General features: G+C 46.5%; 1 protein-coding gene across 8 annotated transcripts in view; it reads right to left on the minus strand.

The window, feature by feature from the left end:
- Positions 1–24,429, minus strand: part of FGD3 (FYVE, RhoGEF and PH domain containing 3) — an 88,890-nt gene that overhangs the window by 20,359 nt on the left and 44,102 nt on the right. For 6 of the 8 annotated variants that reach the window (XM_063787672.1, XM_016961151.4, XM_016961149.4 and 3 more), the window contains 7 exons: positions 12,775–12,864; positions 11,652–11,788; positions 9,608–9,764; positions 5,399–5,537; positions 4,576–4,634; positions 1,861–2,007; positions 32–124 (listed from right to left, as the gene is read on the minus strand). In XM_063787672.1, the coding sequence (XP_063643742.1) occupies positions 32–124; positions 1,861–2,007; positions 4,576–4,634; positions 5,399–5,537; positions 9,608–9,764; positions 11,652–11,788; positions 12,775–12,864 (822 nt within the window). The remainder of the gene's footprint in view (positions 1–31; positions 125–1,860; positions 2,008–4,575; positions 4,635–5,398; positions 5,538–9,607; positions 9,765–11,651; positions 11,789–12,774; positions 12,865–24,429) is intronic. The other 2 variants (XM_054658256.2, XM_063787673.1) reach the window with 1 other exon arrangement.

A 24,429-nucleotide genomic window follows, 5' to 3' on the forward strand; every position in this document is an offset into this window, starting at 1 on the left:
GAACAGGTTTGAGATGGAGGAGCTCACCCACCTGGAGGCCTGAGATGTCCATCTTCTCCCGGACGCTGAACTTCTGGCCCATGAGCCGCAGCTTGGGCACACAGTAAAGGATCATGCTGTTGAACTGCAAGAGGGATGGCACAGGTGAGGAACGAGAGCTGCCCACAGGCCACCCCAGGGGCCCCAGTGAGCTTCTCACATGGGATCCTTTTCATTTTTTTTTAATGTTATAAAGTGAAAAATGTTTTTAAAAGATATGTGCAGTAATTTTAACTATGGTTACATCTTTGAGTGAGGAGACTCTAGTCGCTAGCTTTATTTTTGTTCATTTCTATTTTTAAATTTTTAAACCATGAACATGAGCTAATTGTATAATTTTTAAAAAACCTTTTTTTAATTTTTTTGAGATGGAGTCTTGCTCTCGTTGCCCAGTCTGAAGTGCAATGGCGCAATCTTGGCTCACTGCAAACTCCGTCTCCCGTGTTTAAGAGCTTCTCCTGCCTCAGCCTCCCGAGTAGCTGGAATTACAGGCGGGTGCTACTACGCCCGGCTAATTTTTGCATTTTTAGTAGAGATGGGGTTTCGCCATGTTGGCCAGGCTGGTCTCAAAGTCCTGACCTCAGGTGATCTGCCCACCTCAGCCTCCCAAAGTGCTGGGATTACAGGTATGAGCCACCACGTCCAGTCAAACCAAATATTTTGAATGAGCTACTGATACATTCACCAACATGGATGAATCTCTCAAACCCACATGGTGAGCTAAAGGAGCCAGACTCATCTCATGGCATTGATGTGACATTTGGGAAAGGCAAAATTCTAGAAACAGAGAAGAGATCCATGGTTGCCAGGGCAGGCGAGCGCTTGCCCACAAAGGGGTGGGACAAGGGAACTGGGGGGGTGGGCGGGGGCAGTGATCAAATTGTAACTTGGCCAGGTGAGGTGGTTCACGCCTGTAATCCCAGCACTTTGGGTGGGTGGACCTGAGGTCAGGAGCTCGAGACCAGACTGATAAACATGGTGAAACCCCATCTCTACTAAAAATACAAAAATTAGCCGGGCGTGGTGGCGCATGCCTGTAATCCCAGCTACTCAGGAGGCTGAGGCAGGACAATTGCTTGAACCTGAGAGGTGGAGGTTACAGTGAGCCGAGATTGAGCCATTGTACTCCAGCCTGGGTGACAGAGCGAGACTCTGTCTTAAAAACAAAAACAAAAACAAACAAAAAAAAACTTGTTCTGTAACTTGATTGTGGTCACAACTGTATTAGTCAAAACTCAGAACTGTAAAGCAAAAATGAGTTTTAGTTAACGTAATATTTAAAAACTTAAAAAAAAACCTTTCAAAGAAATAATTGTTTATTCAAGGAGAATCAGAAGCTAGAGGAAAATGGAGGAGGAAAGAAGAACCACATCTGTTTCTACCGCGCCATGGCACCCGGGGGGGTCTCGAATTACACTTCCATCCCACCTTCCCCCTCCCTCCCGGCCAGGGGTTGGCTCAGGAATAGTTGAAACTGTGATTCGCTGCTACAGTTCTCTGTGCTGTCCTGGTTGCTACAAGCTGAAGTCTGCTCAGTTCTGGGGAGGAAAGAGGTATGGGCTACGAGGGATTAAAAAATGAGATATTTGCAGCAAATGGGGAAGAGCCACTGGCAAAAGTTTGGTGTCTGGATGTGGAGGAGGGAGGCTCCCTATGGCTGGGGGAGGGATGCTGAGGGTCTCAGAGGGAGCCACAGTCCCAGTAGGAGAGGCCACAGAAGAGCCATGTCCTTGGGCAGCCAGAGCCCTCCTGGCACTGCCCTGGGCTTGAGGCAAATGGCAGGGGAGGCTCTGCGGCTGGGCTGGCAGGGGCCAGGCTCACCAGGAAGAGGTGGCGGTCCTGGGGGGTGCCGTTCTTGGCTGACAGTTTCTGGATTTGGCCCTCCTTGATCAGTTCATTGGCCGGGTTGACAATGTCTTCTTCCCCACCCAGCTGCTCGTACACCTCCAAGAGCTTGTGCATTTTCTCCTGCAAGAGACATGGGACTCAGGCACCAAAGGTCTGTGAGAGTGGCTGGTGACCTAGAGATGCACGGAGTCCTTCCCTGCAACCGTGGCCCAGAATCCAGAGAGGGCAATGAGCTACTGACAAGGGTTGGAGGGAAAACAGAGTGATGTTTGAGTTGGGTATTGAAGGATGAATAGGAGTTCACCATGCAGAGCATAAAAACAACAATAAACAGGAACAGAGCTAACCATTGCTGTAAGCCATGTGCTGTTCTACATGATACATGTTTTAACTCACCTAGTGAGGTGAATGCCATTGTTATCTTCATTTTACAGACAAGGAAACTGAGGCACAGAGCGGTCAGTTGAGTATCTGAGACCCAGACTCGGACAATCCATATGTCACCTTCCCCTGACCATGGTGACTGGTGGGGTGGTCACATGGGTAACCAGCACCCAGAAGTGCGATGGGACAGCGTCAAAGCTCATGCTTCAGCTCTGAGCCAGACGCTAGTGTAGCAGAACGCAGAGGTGAGCCTGCGGCAACCTCGACAACAGCCACATGTCTGAGTCTGTACCTGCTGTGCCTTGGAAGCCCCGTCCTTGGACCTGAGTGATCTCAGCCTGTACATCCTGGAGGCGGCTGGGTTTGGCTGACCCTTCCGTCTCTGGCACCAATGCAGGTAGGTGCAAGTGGGCACAGGGTGTGGGGGGCACCAGAGGAGCCAGCAGCAGAGAGCTTAGAGGAGCAGACTAGGGTAGGGGTGAGGGTCTTTTGAGAACTGGGGGAATGGGCAGGTACCTGGTATATACACAGGGGAGCTGGGTGTGCACCTGCCCACTACTGGGGGCTGGGTGTGCAGTTGGTGTGTACCAGGGGGGCTGGGTGTGAACCTGGTATGTACTGGGGAGCTGCGTGTGCAGCTGGTGTCTAATAGTGGAGAAATGCATGCACCTGGCATGTACTGGGAGGGCTGGGCAAGCACCTGGTGTGCACTAAGAGGGCTGAGTGTGCACCTGTCATGTCCCAGGGGGCTGGGTGAGCACAGAGCCAGTCCATGAAGGGACTAATGCAGCTTTAGTGAGTGAATGAATGACAATAACACTGAGCATTGACACTTCCTGCACCAGGCAGGTCCTGTTCTGAGCATTCTATGTAGATTGATTCTTTTTTTTTTTCCCCCCCTACACCTGGTGGCTCACAGGTGTGAGCCACCACACCTGGCTAATTTTTGTATTTTTAGTAGAGACAGCGTTTCACCATGTTGGCCATGCTGGTCTTGAACTCCTGACCTCAAGTGATTCGCCCACCTCGGCCTTCCAAAGTGCTGGGATTACAGCCATGAGCCACCACGCCTGGCCTTGCTGAGGCTTTTGAACACAAAAGTTGCCATGGGCTCAGGCCATTTAGGGCTGAGTTCCATGGTAACACATGGCTGACACTTTCCGGGGCAGGCCGGGGACCACTTTGTGGGGCAGGACTTGGGGCTGACCCTGGACATGTTGCAGCTCTCACTCTCCTTAGTGTTTTAGGAGTCATGAAACAGCTGTTCTCTGAGAGGTGTGTGAGTTTTGGGTGAAAAGACTTGGATTTGTATAATTAAATGAAACTGCCTAGGGAAAGTACCTGGAACATAATGGATACTTAGAAAACAAAGGAAATTCCTTTTTTTCCCCCTGGTTTTTGTTGTACATTTTTTTTTTTTTTTTGAGACAGAGTCTTGCTCTGTTGCCCAGGCTGGAGTGCGGTGGCGCGATCTCGGCTCACTGCAAGCTCCGCCTCCCAGGTTCATGCCAGTCTCCTGCCTCAGCCTCCTGAGTAGCTGGGACTACAGTCGCCTGCCACCATGCCCAATTTTTTGTATTTTTAGTAGAGACGGGGTTTCACCATATTAGCCAGGATGGTCTCCATCTCCTGACCTCATGATCCACCCGCCTCGGCCTCCCAAATTGCTGGGATTACAGGCGTGAGCCACCGCGCCTGGCCTAGAGTGATTCTTTTTTTTTGAGACGGAGTCTCACTCTGTTGCACAGGCTGGAGTGCAGTGGCACGATCTCAGCTCACTGCAACCTCTGCCTCCTAGGTTCAAGCGATTCTTCTGCCTCAGCCTCCCAAGTAACTGGGACTACAGGCATACACCACTACGCCCAGCTAATTTTTGTATTTTTAGTAGAGACGGGGTTTCACCATATTGGCCAGGCTGGTCTCGAACTCCTGACCTCATGATCCACCCGCCTCGGCCTCCCAAAGTGCTGGGATTACAGGAGTGAGCAACCGCGCCCGGCCCTTAGAGTGATTCTTTTACTCTCCACAGATGCCCAGTGAGACAGGCTCTGTCGGGGCTCCCATTTTATAGATGGGGAAACTAAGGCATAGAGTGCTAAATAACTCACCAAGGACACAGGTCTATTATAGCAAGGGGCGGGGCTGTCCAGCTGACCCCCCTGGGGATGGGGGTGGAAGGAGGTATAAAAGAGTCACCTGTGGAGCCCCCCAAAGGATAACGGCGAAGGGGCTGGCCCACAAGGGCCCCTGGCCCTCACTCTTGCTGCACCACCCTGCCAGTCGCCACTGGAGCCCCACACTCACCACTTTCCGAATGGCAGCATTGGAGTGGTTGGCGGCTGTGGAGATGAGCTCCAAGGACCCTGCAGGAAGAAGACTGCGTTCAGCCTGGGGCCACGGTGGCTCCGTTTTTGCTTGCCTGAGGGGCTCCAGGGCAGCTGCCTCCAGAGAGAGGATCTGTCTCTGCCCTCAGCCTTTCCCAGGGTGCCTGGGCTACTCTAGAGGACTGGCCCAGAGGAAGGGGGTGACCCTGCCTCCGACCCTGCAGACACATCCTTTCTGGGGCCAATACCAGGCAGGGGGCTCCCACGATTCTGCACAGACGCCTGTCCGGGCTGCCTGCCAGCCACACCAGTTGCTGCCCTTGGACCAGGAGCAACCCCCACCAGCCCCATGAGGCTCATTCCTGGGGCCTAAGCTCTGAACAGGGCCAGCATTTAGTAGCACCTTCCCCAGACCAATGTCCACCCGCATACTCCAAGCAGGGGAGATTTTTCTCTGCCCTCAAAGATGCTAAGTCCCTTCCTGGGCTGCTAGGGGGCTCACTTGTTCTCTCTCTTTCTCTCTCTCTCCCCCTCCTTCCTCTGTCTCTGTGTGTCTCTCTCTCCTCCCCTCTGTCTGTTTCTCCCTCCCTCTCCCTCTCTTTCCCTGACGTCTCCCTATCTCTCTCCCTGTCTCCATCTCTCTCCCTCCCCTGTCTCTGTCTCTGTCTCTTTCCCTCTGGTCTCTCTGTTTCTCTCTCCCCTACCCCCATGACCCCACGACTCTCTCTCTCCCTCTCTCCCCACCCCCAGAGTTCTTGGCAGGTGCCCCTGCACCCTCCTGGGAGCCCTTGGCCCCAGCTCACTCTCCGCATCCTTCCGGTCTGGGGCGTCCTGCGGGAGCCTCTTCAGATAGTCCTTGAGCAGCAGCTCGTACCGGGGGACCCTCTGCACGGGCTCCAGCATGTGGTGCTGCAGCGTCAGGTTCCCGCATACCTCCTGCTTCTGTGGGGACAGAGGGAGCATTGGGCACCCCAAGGACACGTGTGTGGATGCCAGCCCCACCGGCTTCTGGCCACCACAGCCCCAGGAAGCTGCCCGGAACTGGCTGCCCAGAACTGACTGTCCTTCAAGACATGGCTGACACAGACCACACTTTACAACACGGGAAACTGAGGCTCAGAGAGACTGACCAATGGAGCAAGAACTGGAACCCCAGGCAGGCTGGCCCTTGGCCCAGAGCTGGCTCTCTTATACGCATCCTCGGTGGAGAAAATAAATGCCTGGACAGGACTGTCTCCTCCCGTCAAGAGTGGCTTTTCCCCACTCTCACCCACCCGTGGGCCTAAGCAGGGCTCCTTCGACCCCTCTGCTGAGAAATCAGGCAGAGCTTCGCCCAACCATCCCCACTGGGTATCGGGCCAGGGCTTGTCCTTATGCCTAGAAGCAGCTCGGGGAGTCCTTCTGCAGATCGCTCTCGATATAAACGCACCAGTGTTCCAATCAGGTGCTGAGACCCTCGCGCTCCACGTGTACCCAGCTCTGCTCACCGGCTCCCTGTGCCTCCTCTCGCACCCTGCAGCACCTCCTTGCTGCCATGTCTCCATCTGGCATCTGAACCCCAGACACGTGTGCTGAATGCTGCCCACCTGTCGCCTCTGTGCTCCCCAATCGGGTCCTCCTGCCCGGGCCACTTTGCCTCTGCCTCCCCTGACGATGCCCACTGGGCAGCCTGTGAGGGCCTGCTGACTTTGTCGTCCTGTCCACCAGCTTCCCCACCCACCTGCCAGCAACTCAAGGGCCTCAACCACCCTCACCTGGCTCAGGGCCCAGAACAGAACGGCTTCCAGCTCAGATGAGCTCAAAAATGCCTGGGATACAACAGGGTGAGAGAAACCCAAGTCGACAATCTTCATAAAAACAACTGTTTCTGTCAAGATATTCACATAATCTCCAAGTATCTCCCTACAAGAAACTTTTTTTTTTTTTTTTTTTTTGAGACGGAGTCTCGCTCTGTTGCCTGGGCTGGAGTGCAATGGCGCGATCTCGGCTCACTGCAACCTCCGCCTCCCAGGTTCAAGCAATTCTCCTGCCTCAGCCTCCTAAGTAACTGGGATTACAGGTGCACACCACCACACCTGGCTAATTTTTGTATTTTTAGTAGAGATGGGGTTTCACTATATTGGTCAGGCTGGTCTCGAACTCCTGACCTTGTGATCTGCCTACCTCGGTCTCCCAAAGTGCTAGGATTACAGGCGTGAGCCATCGCGCCTGGCCAAAACTTTTTTTTTTTTTTGATGGAGTCTTGCTCTGTTGCCCAGCCTGGAGTGGAGTGGAGTGATCTTGGCTCACTACAGCCTCCGCCTCCCCGGCTCAAGCAATTCTGTCTCAGCCTCCCAAGTAGCTGGGATTACAGGTATGAGTGTGCCACCACACCCAGCTAATTTTTGTATTTTTAGTAGAGATAGGGTTTCACTATGTTACCCAGGCTGGTCTCGCACTTCTGACCTCAGGTGATCCGCCCACCTGGGCCTCCCAAAGTGCTGGGATTAGAGGCGTGAGCTACCACAAGTGGCCAAGAAACTTAATAGGGGAAAAAACCCAGCTTCACCTGAAGAGTCCTGACAGACACGCCCTTTATCAAGTGAATATCCCCAGGAATGGGATGCAGAGACTGCGTCACCGGGCAGGACACAGGGAGAAGAGCACAGCCTCACTCCAGGAAAAGGCACAGCCTCAATCAAACTGTGGACAAACAGCAGAAAAACCCAAGCAGGCAGTCTACAAGTAACTAGGCTGCACCCCTCAAAAAGACAAGGACAGAGGCCTGTTCCAGACCCAAGAGGACAAATACAATAACGAGCGCAATGTGTGGCCCTGGGTTGGGTTATGGATCAGAAAACAATAACGTTATTGGGACAATCGGTGACATCTGAGTGTGGGCTGCGGAGTAGATAGCACCAGGACGTCAGTGTAAAATCCCCGATTTTGATCACTGTGCTGGGAGTACGCAAGAGAATATCCTTGTTCACATATTTAGTGATAAAGGGTTACGGTGTCTGCAACTTAGTTTCAAAACGCTCAAAAGTCATCATCATCTGTATGAGTTTAGAGGGAATAATAAAGTAAGCCAGACAAAATGTTAATAATGCATAACAATGTCATTTTTGCAACTTTCCTGTAAAGGTTTAAAGTTATTTCAAAATAAAAGTTTAATGTTTAAAATATCCTTTGATTAAAGGAAGGAAACCTGCAAAAGGCCATGGGCAACTTGACTGTCATGCGATCCTGTTTTTTCCACACCAGGTCTTCTCAGCCTGGGCACTATGGACATTCGGGTTGGAGAATTCTCTGCGGTGGGCCATCCTGTCTGCTGCAACGTGTTTTGCAGCATCCCCAGACCCCACCCACCAGATGCTGGGTGCACCCAATGTCTGAAGATATGGCCTGGGATCCCCGGGGGGCAAAGTCACCTTCAGGGAATGGCTGGATGGTACTGAGTCCAGGCGGAGAGCCCTCCCCACAGCCTGCCTGGCCCTGTGCCCAATCTGCCTAGGATGAGGGGATGCACAGACCAGTGGCTGGCCTGCAACCGGGGCTGTGTCTGCCTCGAGTGTCCCCAGGCAGATGTCATCCAGGACATGGCAGGCGCGATCTCAGCTCACTGCAACCTCTGCCTCTCGGTTCAAGCAATTCTCCTGAATCAGCCTTCAGAGTAACTGGGACTATAGGCATGCCACGCCCAGCTAATTTTTGTATTTTTAGTAGAGATGGGGTTATATAGTCTTGGGTAGTGGGAAATGCATTTGAAAATAAGCTTTACATTTTAAGAAGTGGTGAATGGAGTTACTTAAAAATAAAAAATTCTGGGCCAGGCGCGGTGGCTCACGCCTGTAATCCTAGCACTTTGGGAGGCCGAGGTGGGTGGATCACAAGGTCAGGAAATCGAGACATCCTGGCTAACATGGTGAAACCCCGTCTCTACTAAAAAATACAAAAAATTAGCCGGGCGTGGTGGCTGGCGCCTGTAGTCCCAGCTACTCAGGAGGCTGAGGCAGGAGAATGGCGTGAACCTGGGAGGCGGAGCTTACAGTGAACTGAGATCACGCCACTGCACTCCAGCCTGGGCTACAGAGTGAGACTCTGTCTCAAAAAAAATTAAAAAATAAATGAATAAAAATAAAAAATAAAAAATTCTGTATGGCAAACACCACCATAAAGTTAAAAGATCAGGCGGGGCGCGGTGGCTCACGCCTGTAATCCCAGCACTTTGAGAGGCCAAGGAGGGCAGATCATGAGGTCAGGAGATCGAGACCATCCTGGCTAACACAGTGAAACCCCATCTCTCCTAAAAATACAAAAAAATTAGCTGGGCGTGGTGGTGGGCGCCTGTATTCCCAGCTACTCAGGAGGCTGAGGCAGGAGAATGGTGTAAACCCTGGAGGCAGAGGTTGCAGTGAGCCGAGATCGTGCCACTACACTCCAGCCTGGGCAACAGAGTGAGACTCTGTCTCAAAAAAAAAATAAAATAAAAAAATAAAAGATCAATGGGGGAAAATAATCTGTGACATGCATGACAGAAAGAAGTTGATGTTCTTAGCATATAAAAGCCTTGTGAATCAAGAAGAAAGAGACCAGCCCTATAGGAGACAAGAGAAGCCAGGGCTGTGAGGAGGCTCTTAGCAGAAAGCGAAAAACAAAAAAGCAATGTAACATTTAAACAAAAATGCCTGCACTAGATATCGAGGGACACTGTGCAATCAGAGACTGTCCTTTGAATTCAGGTTCCATCAGAATAGCTCGTGATGCTGTAGTTTGCACAGCCTCTTGAGCCACGATTTTCCGATGGGAATGCTGATTCATCTCTGGGAGTTATTGTAAGGCTCAAAGCATGAACAGAACATCTGGGCACATCCCATAATTTTCCTAATTTTCTCTATGTTCCAAAATTTCAGTAATGTCATGTTACTTTTTGGAGTAAAATATACATATATACATATGTTTTTAAAAAATAAAACACCAGGCTCTGTGCATCTTGAGAACATCTGTGTCCACACTCCCACTGCCCGCCTTACCTGGATGCTGTGGACGACGTCTTTAAACAGTGGGGAGCGCTGGGTCCACGTGCTCACCAGCCCTACGGCTCGGTCAAAGTTCTTGACGTACTCGCCGTACATCTTCAGGAATGGGGCCAGCTTCTGCAGGATGTCCCCGAGCCGTGGGTTTGTGTCCCTTCGTGGAGAAATGAATCATCAGAGAAATAGCTGGGTGCAATGGGGACTCTGAGGTTAGTGGACATGAACTCCACCAGGGGGGTGTGGGGTGGAGGCCAGCTCTGTGTGATGGTGAGCAAATTGGTCACCCTCTCTGAGCCTTAGCTTCCTCCCCTATGTCATGTAGAGTAGAAAATAGTAACTGGGCAATTAAATGAAAGATGCCTGTAAAACAGTTAAAAGTGCAAGCTGCAAGCTTAGAACCAGTGACCCAGACACAGGAGATAGCAGTAGTAGCAGAATCGCTTGAATGATGAACCACAGTTATCAAAGAGAACCAACAAAATACCATTATGCTCCTTTTAAATGGGCAAAGATTAGAAACAATGGTTCTATCCAATGCTGGCAAAGTCCTGGGGAAAGTAGCTCTTTGTAGTACTGATAATGAAAAAAGCTGCTTTGGACAGAGATTTGCAAATAATTTTCAAGAAACAGAAAAATATACTAATCGTCTTTGACCTTAGGACTGTTTCAAAAAGAAAGAAAAAAGCCACAGGCACAAAGCCATCACGAAGGCATGACTGTGAACTGCACTTATACATTTAATTTAAAGGTCCAGACCGGGTGTGGTGGCTCATGCCTGTAATCCAGCACTTGGGAGGCTGAGATGGGCAGATCACGAGGTCAGGAGATCGAGACCATCCTGGCCAACACGGTGAAACCCCGCCTCTACTTAAAAAAAAATACAAATAATTAGCCGGGCGTGGTGGCGGGCGCCTGCAGTCCCAGCTACTTGGGAGGCTGAGGCAGGGGAATGGTGCGAACCCAGGAGGCGGAGCTTGCAGTGAGCTGAGATCACGCCACTGCACTCCAGCCTGGGCGACAGAGTGAGACTCTGTTTAAAAAAAAAAAAATGTCCAAAGGGCAGGGTGGCTAAGTCATTGGACCCCTGTGCTGTTATAAAAGTTGCAGAGGAGGTCACACGTGCACTCATGATTTAGCAGTCTCCAGGGCCTTGCAGGAGAAAACCTGTCTCTACCAAGCATGGATTTTTGTCAGCCAGAAGGCTGCATCCAGTCCTGACTGCCTCGGGGACACAATGTAAACCTGTTCGGCAGCTGGACCATGTCCTTGTACAGATTTATAAATTGACATAGCCCCTCCCTGAGCAACAGGTGAAAGGACTCCCCCTGGCCTCCCATTCCAGTCAAGCCTCTGTGGTCTCCTGGGTTGCAGCTTGGAGAACGGGCTGGTGGGACACAGAAGGGCCAGGCTCCTGATGCAGAGGGAAGCCGGGCCTGCGAAGGGCACAGGCAGTAGAGACCCTAAGTCAAACAGTAGCGGCACCCAGAATGAGGGGAAACGCAACACGCAACGTGGGGAACTGATGAGTCTGGGGGCCAGCCTGGGATGTTTCATGAATTGTGACTTGCACTGGGCTGTCCCTCTGCTAATGAACAGAAGCAGCAGTGGGACAGAGGGACAGGCCACAGGGACAGCAGGAGGAGGATCTGAGGTCCACTGTTGAGAGGGAAAAACAGCATTTTTAAAACAAAGGTGGAGTATAAGCTAGGAGGGAAAAGAAAACCAACTAGCACTATCCACTGTGTGGTGTTTCCAGATGTCAAACCTCATTTTAGTTTCAGAGCCCGACGTGGGGCGTTAAAAGCCCTTCATTCCGCATCATCTGCTTTCTCAGGAACTAAGCCTTGGAGACCGTAAGTGGCCGGTCAAGGTCACCAACCAGGAAGGGGTGGAGTCTGGATGGGACCCAGGACCGTGCAGAGAAGGGAGGCGCCCAGCCACCATGAGACAGTCCCCCAGCACTTGCCTCGCTCTCAGGCACATGAACCCAGGTCTAGAGAACACTTGAGGGGCCCCATGGGCATGCGCAGATGGTACTCACCACTCCTCCGTGATCCGCGTCTTCAGCTCCGGCAGCAGGAACTGCCCGTGGAAGCGGTGGATGGAGGAGATGTTAGAGAATATGCCCATGATGACTTCTGGAGGGATCCCCGCATCCGTCAGCCTGGTGCAGAAAACCTGAACATAGAGAAGCCCACGTGTGGCCAGTGAGCCTCTTCTTCCACTGAGCACAGTTGCCGCCCCGCTGCGGCCACAGGTGAGGGCGCTTGGGAGGGGCCGCTGCTGCCACCTTGTGTTTTCTTAATGAATTTCAGAATTATTGTCCTCCCTTTTCATCCAACTGGTTCAGACAACCTCATGGTCTTAATGCAAGCTCACTTATGACTTACGAATGTGGGTGAGGCAGGGACAGTCGCCTGAGGACAGGGAATGACATCTTTCCTCAGCCACCTCTCATGCGAAATGGAAGGTTCAGACTTCCTTTTCTTTCTCGTGAGATAAAAACAGCAGCAGCACTGTCTGTCAAAACCCCAGCTTCCATGGGTGCTTTATTTCCTGTGCTCATAAACCCCACGTTGTCATGTGGATAGAGATGAGTGGCAAACCCTGTCCCAAGTACTTATGCAGAAAAACATCCAGAAGCCATTTACATGCTCAGATCATGCAGCTGCCAAGAAGAAATGTCCCACAGGTGACTTGGCAAAGCCAAGTCAGAGCTACGAGCACTGAAAACAAAAAATAAGTTTCTAGGACGGGCGTGGTGGCTCACGCCTGTAATCCCAGGACTTTGGGAGGCCGAGGCTGGTGGATCACCTGAGGTCAGGAGTTCAAGACCAGCCTGACAAATATGGTGAAACCCCGTCTCTACTATAAATACAAAAATTAGCTGGGCGTGGTGGCATGTGCCTGTAGTCCCAGCTACTCGGGAGGCTGAGACAGGAGAATTGCTTGAACTGGAGAGGCGGAGGTTGCAGTGAGCCAAGATCGTGCCACTGCACTCCAGCTTGGGTGACAGAGTGAGACTTTGTCTCAAAAAAAAAAAAAAGTTTGTAGACCAGACTTAAATTTGTCTGAGTTTTAGTATTTAAGTCATTCACACTGCACCTATAATGCCCAGCCAATGCTAAGAGATACTGAAACTGCCCCCAAGCCATGTGGGCTACCTGGTCCAGCAGGTGCAGCCGCTTCACATAGGTCTCCTCGGTGTGCAGGAGCTCCTGGGCAATGTGGAGAAGCTTCTGGGGACCAGAGTGCTGCGGAGAGAAGAGATGCAGCTCACCTGGGGAAGATGAGCCTTGGGGAATCGGCACCTAATGGGCTGCCACTGTGTGCAGGAGAACCAGGGGCCACAGGGGTGGCAGGAGGCCACTGGGGCAGGAGAAGGGGCAGGAGGGACCACTGTGATGGCGATGTGGTGCTCAGTTCTCATAGATGGGCCTTTGACTACAGAGCAGTTGCAGCGACCACGTCAAAATATATTGCACAGTGATGTCAGCAAGATGATGGACTAAAACAGCTCTCGGCCCTCCTTCTGCTCAGAGACATAAGGTTAACAACAATATATGGGCCAGAGCACCTGTGTGAGAATTCCAGAGACCAGCTGAGAAGCTACAGCACCCAAGCCATTATAAAGCCAAGAAAAGATTTCAGTAAAAGGTGTAGGGAAATTGGTGATGTTTGGCAAGCTTGTCTTAGTCCATTTTACCTGCTCTACATGCGTACCACCATGTCCAGCTAGTTTTTTTCTATTTTCGTTTTGTAGAGATGAGGTTTTGCCATGTTGCCCAGGCTGGTCTTGAACTCCTGGACTCAACCTATCTGCCCGCCTCAGCCTCCCAAAATGCTGGGATTACAGGTGTGAGCCACCGTGCCTGGCCTCCTCCTGTTTTTGACATTGGGCAGGCTAACAAACCTCTGTAAGTTTCAGTGACCCCAAATGCAAAACAGCAGCGTCACCACCTAGTACCTACATCACAGGGATGTTATGAGGATAGGAGTGGAACAACACATATGAAACACTTCATGCAGGACAGGGCACAGAGTTATGAGCTAATTAAAGCTGGAAATCATCACTATGGAAGTTTTCACTGAAAATGCCTGAGACTGGGTAATTTCTAAACAAAAGAAGTTTATTTCTCACACTTCTGAGGGTTGATCTCTGCTTCCAAGATGGTGGCCTGAACACTATCCCCTCACATAGTGGAAGCAGTAGAAGAGCAAAAGGGAGATGAAGGCTGTGTCTTCACATGGTGGAAGAGCAGAGAGCAAACCCATGAACTTTCTCTTTTATAAAGGCCCTAATGCTATTCATGATGGCTCTGACTTCATTACTTAATCACCTCCTGAAGGCCCTATTGTGGCAGGCCAATTCTCCCTGACAATCACATAGACAGGCCTACATGACAGTCACACAGACAGATTTCCACAGCATGGCCTTAACATGGAGCAAGTAGTTAAACCTAGGGAAATCAGTGCCCAGACATCAAAGCTAGAAATAAAACACAGTCAGTAGGAGCCTTGCATAAGCTTCTCCCTAACCTGGAGCAAGTCAAAATAATGGAGGCAGTCTTACATTCCTAGTGCCAGGACCCATCTTGGGTCAACGGAATCTGAGACAAGTCAAGGTAACAGAGGCAGCTATTTGCATAGATTCATTGGAGAGTCTAAGGCAGCTCTCCAGACCAAGCTGTAAAGAAGATAAGATAGAAATAATCACTCCAGTACCACAGTAGACAGGCCTTGAAGGTACTGGGGCTCTTTTAATCAGACTTAGCAAGCATTTTTTGCTTCTGACCTTCTAGATGAAACAAAATTAGCTACAAAGAAACAGAAAAATGTAGCCCAATCAAAGGAACAAAATAAAAAACTTCAAAACTGATCTTAAGGAAACACAGATCTATGAGCTGCTTGAGAAAAAACATCGAAATAGTTGTCATAAAGATGCTCAATGAGATAAAAGAGAACAGATAGATGACTTTAAAAAAAATCAGGAAATGATGCATGAACAAAGTGAGAATATCAACAAAGAGATAGAAACTATTAAAAAGGACAAACCAGACATTCTGGAGCTGAAATACACTTTAATTGAACCGACAAATTTTTAAGAGGGGTTTGACAGCAGACTTGATCAGGCAGAAGAAAAACTGGGCAAACTTGAAGAGAGGTCATTTGAAATCATAGAGTCAGATAAGAAAAAAAAAAGAAAGAAGAGCAAGGAGAGCCTAAGGGATGTATGGACCACTATCAAGTAGATCAATATATGCACTTGTAAGTTCCAAAAGAGAAGAGAGAGAAAGGGGCAAAGAGTTTATTTACAGAAATAATGGCTGAACATTTCCCAAATTTGAGAAAAGCAATGGACTTAAAAATTCGAGAATCTCAAAGACCTCCAACTGGGGTAAATCAACAGAGAACCATACCAAGACATATTATAATTATATAACTGTCTAAAGTCAAATACAAAGAAAATCTTGAAAGCAGTGAGAGAAAAATAATTTGTTTCATGTAAGGGGTCTTCCATAAGATTATGAGAGGATTTGTCAGTGGTAACTTTGCAGACCAGAAGGCAGAGGGAGGATACATTCAAAGTGCTGAAAGAAAAAAAAAAACTGTCAACAAAGAATATTGTATTTGATAAAAGTTATTCAAAAATGGAGAAATAAACACTTTTCCAGTTAAACAAAAACTGAGGGAGTTCTTTGCCATTAAATGTGCTCTAAAATAAAAAAGATTAAGGAGTACTTTATGTTAAAACAAAAGGATAGTAAAAAGCAACACAAAACCACAGGATAATATAAAGTTCTTCAGTGAAGGTGAACACATGGATAAATACAATAATTTGTACTATTATCCTTTTGGTGCATAGAATTCAAATCACAAAAACATTTAAACATTTAAATCTATATGAATAAATAAAGATGAATTCATGACATCAATCAGAGCAGGGAGAGGGAGGTGGAATTGTAAAAGAGTAGAGTTTTTGCATGTGATTGAAGTCGTTATTAGTTTAAAATAGAATGCTATAACTTTAAAATGTTTTATGTAATTGCAATGGTAACCACAAATAAAATATCTATAGATAAAAAAGGAAATGAGAAAGAAATAAAAGCATATCACTACAAAAAAAAAATCAATGAAACACAAAGAAAGATAGTAAGAGAGTAAAGGAGGGACACAAAAAACCTATAAGACGTCCAGAAAACAACCAAATGGCAGTAGTAGGTCCTTTCCTATCAGTAACTACTTTAAATGTAAATGGATTAAACTTCCCAATCAAAAGACATATTGGCAGCCAGGCGTGGTGGCTCACACCTGTAATCCCAGCACTTTGAGAGGCCAAGGCAGGGAGATCATGAAGTCAGGAGTTTGAAACCAGCCTGACCAACATGGTAAAACCCCATCTCAACTAAAAATACAAAAATTAGCTGGGCGTGGTAGTGGGCACCTGTAATCCCAGCTACTCAGGAGGCTGAGGCAGGAGAATCGCTTGAACCCAGGAGGCAGAGGTTACAGCGAGCTGAGATTGTGCCACTGCACTCCAGCCTGGGAAACAGACCGAGACTCTGTCTTTAAAAAAAAAAAAAAAAAAAAGAGGTTCCAAGATGGCTGAATAGGAAAAGCTCCAGTCTGCAGCTCCCAGCATAAGCGACGCATTAGACGGATGATTTCTGCATTTCCGATTGAGGTACCAGGTTGATCTCACTGGGGCTTGTCAGACAGTGGGTGCAGCCCATGGAGCAGGGTGGGGCATTGCCACACCCGGGAAGCACAAGGGGTTGGGGAATTCCCTTTCCTAGCAAAGGGAAGCCGTGACAGACGGTACCTGGAAAATCGAGACACTCCCACCCTAATACTGTGCTTTTCCAATGGCCTTAGCAAACGGCACACCAGGAGATTATATCCCGCGCATGGCTCAGAGGGTCCCACGCCTGGCACAGAGGGTCCCATGCCCACGGAGCCTCGCTCACTGCTTGCACAGCAGTCTGAGATTGAACTGCAAGGCAGCAGCGAGGCTGGGGGAGGGGCGTCCGCCATTGCTGAGGCTTGAGTAGGTAAACAAAGCCACCGGGAAACTCGAACTGGGTGGAGCCCACCACAGCTCAAGGAAGCCTGCCTGCCTCTGTAGACTCCACCTCTGGGGGTAGGGCATAGCTGAACAAAAGGCAGCAGAAACTTCTGCAGAGTTAAACGTCCCTGTCTGACAGCTTTGAAGAGAGTAGTGCTTCTCCCAGCACAGAGTTTGAGATCTGAGAATGGACAGACTGCCTCCTCAAGTGGGTCCCTGACCCCCGAGTAGCCTAACTGGGAGACACTTCCCAGTAGGGGCCGACTGACACCTCATACAGCCGGGTGCCCCTCTGAGACAAAGCTTCCAGAAGAAGGATCAGACAGCAACATTTGCTGTTCTGCAATATTTGCTGTTCTGCAGTCTCCACTTGTGATACCCAGGCAAACAGGGAGTGGACCTCCAGCAAACTCCAACAGACCTGCAGCTGAGGGTCCTGACTGTTAGACAGAGAACTAACAAACAGAAAGGACATCCACACCAAAATCCCATCTGTACGTCACCATCATCAAAGACCAAAGGTAGATAAAACCACAAAGATAGGGAGAAACCAGAGCAGAAAAGCTGAAAATTCTAAAAATCAGAGCACCTCTTCTCCTCCAAAGGAACACAGCTCCTTGCCAGCAACGGAACAAAGCTGGAAGGAGAATAACTTTGGCAAGTTGACAAAAGTAAGCTTCAGATGATTGGTAATAACAAACTTCTCCAAGCTAAAGGAGGATGTTTGAACCCATCGCAAAGAAGCTAAAAACCTTGAAAAAAGGTTAGACGAATAGCTAACTAGAATAACCAGTGTAGAGAAGTCCTTAAATGACCTGATGGAGCTGAAAACCATGGCAGGAGAACTACGTGATGCATGCACAAGCTTCAGTAGCTGATTTGATCAAGTGGAAGAAAGGGTATCAGTGATTGAAGATCAAATGAATGAAATGAAGTGAGAAGAGAAGTTTAGAGAAAAAAGAGTAAAAAGAAACAAACAAAGCCTCCAAGAAATATGAGACTATGTGAAAAGACCAAACCTGTGTCTGATTGGTGTACCTGAAAGTGACGGGGAGAATGGAACCAAGTTGGAAAACACTCTGCAGGATATTATCCAGGAGAACTTTGCCAACCTAGTGAGGCAGGCCAACATTCAAATTCAGGAAATACAGAGAATGCCGCAAAGATACTCCTTGAGAAGAGCAACTCCAAGACACATAATTGTCAGATTCACCAAAGTTGAAATGAAGGAAAAAATGTTAAGGGCAGCCAGAGAGAAAGGTTGGGTTATCCACAAAGGGAAGCCCATCAGACTAACAGCGGATCTCTCGGCAGAAACTCTACAAGCCAGAAGAGAGTGGGGGCCAATATTCAACATTCTTAAAGTATTTTCAACCCAGAATTTCATATCCAGCCAAACTAAGCTTCACAAGTGAAGGAGAAATAAAATCCTTTACAGACAAACAAATGCGGAGAGGTTTTGTTACCACCAGGCCTGCCTTACAAGAGGTCCTGAAGGAAGCACTAAATATGGAAAGGAACAACCGGTACCAGCCACTGCAAAAACGTGTCAAATTATAAAGACCATCAATGCTAGGAAGAAACTGCATCAACTAACGAGCAAAATAACCAGCTAACATCATAATGACAGGATCAAATTCACACATAAGAATATTAACCTTAAATGTAAATGGGCTAAATGCTCCAATTAAAAGACACAGACTGGCAAATTGGATAAAGAGTCAAGACCCATCAGTGTGCTGTATTCAAGAGACCCGTCTCATGTGCAGAGACACACATAGGCTCAAAATAAAGGGATGGAGGAAGATCTATCAAGCAAATGGAAAACAAAAAAGCAGGGGTTGCAATCCTAGTCTCTGATAAAACAGTCTTTAAACCAACAAAGATCAAAAGAGACAAAGAAGGCCATTGCATAATGGTAAAGGGACCAATTCAACAAGAAGAGCTAACTATCCTAAATATATATGCACCCAATACAGGAGCACCCATATTCATAAAGCAAGTCCTTAGAGACCTACAAAGAGACTTAGACTCCCACACAATAATAATGGGAGACTTTAACACCCCATTGTCAACATTAGACAGATCAACAAGACAAAGTTAACAAGGATATCCAGGAATTGAACTCAGCTCTGCACCAAGTGGACCTAATAGACATCTACAGAACTCTACACCCCAGATCAACAGAATATAAATTCTTCTCAGCACCACATCACACTTATTCCAAAATGGACCACATAGTTGGAAGTAAAGCACTCTTCAGCAAATGTAAAAGAACAAAAACTATAACAAACTGTCTCTCAGACCACAGTGCAATCAAACTAGAACTCAGGATTAAGAAACTCACTCAAAACCACTCAACTACATGGAAACTGAACAACCTGCTCCTGAATGACTACTGGGTACATAACGAAATGAAGGCAGAAATAAAGATGTTCTTTGAAACCAATGAGAACAAAGACACAACATACCAGAATCTCTGGGACACATTTAAAGCAGGGTGTAGAGCGAAATTTATAGCACTAAATGCTCACAAGAGAAAGCAGGAAAGATCTAAAATGGACACCCTAACATCACAATTAAAAGAACTAGAGAAGCAAGAGCAAACACATTCAAAAGCTAGCAGAAGGCAAGAAATAACTAAGATCAGAGCAGAACTGAAGGAGACAGAGACACAAAAAACCCTTCAAAAAAATCAATGAATCCAGGAGCTGGTTTTTTGAAAAGATCAACAAAATGGATAGACCATTAGCAAGACTAATAAAGAAGAAAAGAGAGAAAAATCAAATAGCAATAAAAAATGATAAAGAGGATATCACCACCGATCCCACAGAAATACAAACTACCATCAGCAAATACTATAAACACCTCTATGCAAATAAACTAGAAAATCTAGAAGAAATGGATAAATTCCTGGACACAGAACACCCTCCCAAGACTAAACCAGGAAGAAGTTGAATCCCTGAATAGACCAATAACAGGTTCTGAAATTGAGGCAATAATTAATAGCCTACCAACCAAAAAAAGTCCAGGACCAGAAGGATTCACAGCCGAATTCTACCAGAGGTACAAAGAGGAGCTGGTACCATTCCTTCTGAAACTATTCCAATCAATAGAAAAAGAGGTTATCTTCCCTATTTCATTTTATGAGGCCAACAACATCCTGATACAAAAGCCTGGCAGAGACACACCAAAAATGAGAGAATTTTAGACCAATATCCCTGATGAACATCGATACCAAAATCCTCAATAAAATACTGGCAAACTGAATCCAGCAGCACATCAAAAGGCTTATCCATCACCATCAAGTTGGCCTCATCCCTGGGATGCAAGGCTGGTTCAACATACACAAATCAATAAATGTAATCCATCATATAAACAGAACCAAAGACAAAAACCACATGATTATCTCAATAGATGCAGAAAAGGCCTTCAACAAAATTCAACAGCCTTTCATGCTAAAAACTCTTGATAAACTAGATATTGATGGGACATATCTCAAAATAATAAGAGCTATTTATGACAAACCCACAGCCAATATCATACTGAATGAGCAAAAACTGGAAGCATTCCCTTTGAAAACTGGCACAAAACAGGGATGCCCTCTCTCACCACTCCTATTCAACGTAGTGTTGGAAGTTCTGGCCAGGGCAATCAGGCAAGAGAAAGAAATAAAGCATATTCAATTAGGAAAAGAGGAAGTCAAATTGTCCCTGTTTGCAGATGACATGATTGTATATTTAGAAAACCCCATCATCTCAGCCCAAAATCTCCTTAAGCTGATAAGCAACTTCACCAAAGTCTCAGGATACAAAATCAATTTGCAAAAATCACAAGCATTCCTTTACACCAATAACAGACAAACAGAGAGCCAAATCATGAGTGAACTCCCATTCACAATTGCTTCAAAGGGAATAAAATACCTAGGAATCCAACTTACAAGGGATGTGAAGGACCTCTTCAAGGAGAACTACAAACCACTGCTCAACGAAATAAAAGAGACACAAACAAATGGAAGAACATTCCATGTTCATGGATAGGAAGAATCAATATTGTGAAAATGGCCATACTGCCCAAGGTAATTTATAGATTCAATGCCATCCCCATCAAGCTACCAATGACTTTCTTCACAGAATTGGAAAAAACTACTTTAAAGTTCATATGGAACCAAAAAAGAGCCCGCATTGCCAAGACAATCCTAAGCCAAAAGAACAAAGTTGGAGGCATCATGCTACCCGACTTCAAACTATATTACAAGGCTACGGTAACCAAAACAGCATGGTACTGGTACCAAAACAGAGATATAGACCAATGGAACAGAATAGAGCCCCCGGAAATAATACCACACATCTACAACAATCTGATCTTTGACACACCTGACTAAAACAAGCAATGGGGAAAGGATTCCCTATTTAATAAATGGTACTGGGAAAACTGGCTAGCCATATGTAGAAAGCTGAAACTGGACCCCTTCCTTACATCTTATACAAAAATTAATTCAAGATGGATTAAAGACTTAAACGTTAGACCTAAAACCATAAAAACCCTGGAAGAAAAGCTAGGCAATACCATTCAGGCCATAAGCATGGGCAAGGACTTCATGACTAAAACACCAAAAGCAATTGCAATGGCAACAAAAGCCAAAATTGACAAATGGGATCTAATTAAACTAAAGAGCTTCTGCACAGCAAAAGAAACTACCATCAGAGTGAACAGGCAACCTACAGAATGGGAGAAAATTTTTGCAATCTACCCATCTGACAAAGGGCTAATATCCAGAATCTACAATGAACTTAAACAAATTTACAAGAAAAAAATCAAACAACCCCATCAAAAAGTGGGCAAAGGATATGAACAGACACTTCTCAAAAGAAGACATTCATGCAGCCAACATACACATGAAAAAATGCTCATCATCACTGGCCATCAGAGAAATGCAAATCAAAACCACCGTGAGATACCATCTAACACCAGTTAGAATGGCAATCATTAAAAAGTCAGGAAAGAACAGGTGCTGGAGAGGATGTGGAGAAATAGGAAAGCTTTTACACTGTTGGTGGGACTGTAAACTAGTTCAACCATTGTGGAAGACAGTGTGGCGATTCCTCAAGGATCTAGAACTAGAAATATTATTTGACCCAGCCATCCCATTACTGGGCATATACCCAAAGGATTATAAATCACGCTGCTATAAAGACACATGCACACATATGTTTATTGCAGCACTATTCACAATAGCAAAGACTTGGAACCAACCCAAATGTCCATCAATAATAGACTGGATTAAGAAAATGTGGCACATATACACCATGGAATACTATGCAGCCATAAAAAATGATGAGTTCATGTCCTTTGTAGGGACATGGATGAAGCTGGAAACCATCATTCTGAACAAACTATCGCAAGGACAGAAAACCAAACACCGCATGTTCTCACTCATAGATGGGAATTGAACAATGAGAACACTTGGACACAGAGTGGGGAATATCACAAACTAGGGCCTGTCATGGGGTAAGGGGAGGGAGGAGGGATAGCATTAGGAGATATACCTAATGTAAATGATGAGTTAACGGGTGCAGCACACCAACATGGCACATGTATACATATGTAACAAACCTGCACATTGTGCACATGTACCTTAGAACTTGAAGTATAATAATAATAAAAAAGAAAAAGACATATTGGCTGAATGGATTAAAAATAACAGCATCCAACTATATGCTGTTGAGAAGAGACTCACTTTAGATATAAGGACACACATAGGCTGAAAGTGACAGGATGGAAAAAGATACTTCATTCAAATGGTAACCAGAAGACAGCAGGAGTGGCCATAGTTAGATAAAATAGACTTTATAGCAAAAACTGTTACAAGGCTGGATGCAATGGTGTACACCTACAGTCCCCCCTACTCAGGATGTTGAGGTGGGTCACTTAAGCCCAGGAGTTTGAGGCTATCCTGGGCAACATAGTGAGACCTTGTACCAAAAAAAAGAAGGAGAGTGATATCAGTAAGATGGCTGACTAGAAACACCTGGCATTCCTCCCCTCATCTCAAGAAAAGACTAAGGCACAAACAACTAAGATTTGGCTGGCGCTGGAGTGAGTGGTGGAGTAGAGATGCACCTGTGATGATTGAGAGAGCAGTGTGGAGGCACCCAGCCTCTAGTGGTCCCATCTCCCTCCAACCAGATAGCATCTATCCAGAGTCAGGAGGGACTTCCCTTTTCAGGGAAAAAGTATAACACAAGAGAATCCCACAGTCCTCGCAAGCCCCAAGCCCAGTTTGGAGAGTTGTGAGAATTTGCATAGCTACATCACCCGGATTAGGATCACAAAGTATACACACCCCACCCCCCAACCACCGACTGTGAACCAGGCTGCTGTGGCATGGCACCATCCTGAGACCAGAGCAACCTCCAGAATGCTCCAGGCAGTAGCTACTGTACCTCTCTAGCACTGGGCTCCATCTCCATTCCACCAAGACCACATGAGTGCTTGAATGCCACAACCCCAGATGCATAGAGCTTGGGCCCAGGATCAGCTGTGATTCTGTTCCTGCACAGCAGGGAAACAAACCCTCACTGCCACACTTTCAGCTAAAAGAACAGTCTGCCACTCCAACCCAGGAGCTCAAGCAATCCTCCCAGCTATTCTTCAGAAAGGAATGAGGAATAAAATCTTTAACCAACAAGCAAAATCTAAGGGAATTCATCACCACTAGACCAGTCTTATAAGAAATGCTCAAGACAGTCTTATATCTGGAAGTGAAAAGACAATAAACACCATCTTGAAAACATGTAAAACTATAAAACTCACTGGTAAAGCTGATACACAAATGATAACAGAAATGAATCAAACCTTATCACTGCAGAAAACCACCCAACTACAAAAATAAATAATGAGAAGAAGTAACAAAGGATATACAAAACAACCAGAACACAATCAATAAAATGATAGGAGTAAGTTCTCACCAATCAATAATAATCTTGAATGTAAATAGATTAAATTCCCCTGTTTAGAAGATAAACTAGCTGAATGGATTAACAAACCAAGACCCAACTATATGCTGTCCACAAGAAACTCCCCTTACCTGTAAAGACACACATAAACTGAAAGTTAAGGATGAAAAAAGATAGTCCATGTAAACAGAAACCCAAAACAAGGAGGAGTAGCTATACTTATATCAGACGAAGAAGACTTCAAGTCAAAAACTATAAAAAGAAACAAAGAAAGACATTACATAATAATAAAGGGATTAATTCAGGAGGAGAATATAATTGTAAATATATATGCACCAAATACTAGAGCACCTAGATATAGAAAGCAAATATTATTAAATATAAAGGGAAAGATAGACCTCCAATACAATAGTGGTTGGAGACTTCAACACCCCACTCTCAGTATTAGATAGATCATCTAGACAGAAAATCAAAGACACATCAGATTTAAACTACACCATAGAACAAATGGACCTAACAGACATTTACAGAACATTTCACCCAACGGCTGCAGAATACACATTCTTCTCATGTACCCATGGAATATTCTCCAGGACTGACAATATGTTAGGACACAAAACAAGCCTCAGAATTTTTTTAAATCAAAATTATATTAGGTATCTTATCTTACCACAATGGAATAAAACTAGACATCAACAACAAGAGAAACATTCAAAGCTATATCAATATATGGAAATTAAATAACATGCTCCTGAATGATGAATGGATGAAGGAAGAAATTAAGAATGAAATTT

The sequence above is a fragment of the Pan troglodytes genome, chromosome 11 (genome assembly GCF_028858775.2).
Source record: "Pan troglodytes isolate AG18354 chromosome 11, NHGRI_mPanTro3-v2.0_pri, whole genome shotgun sequence".
NCBI lineage: Eukaryota > Metazoa > Chordata > Mammalia > Primates > Hominidae > Pan > Pan troglodytes.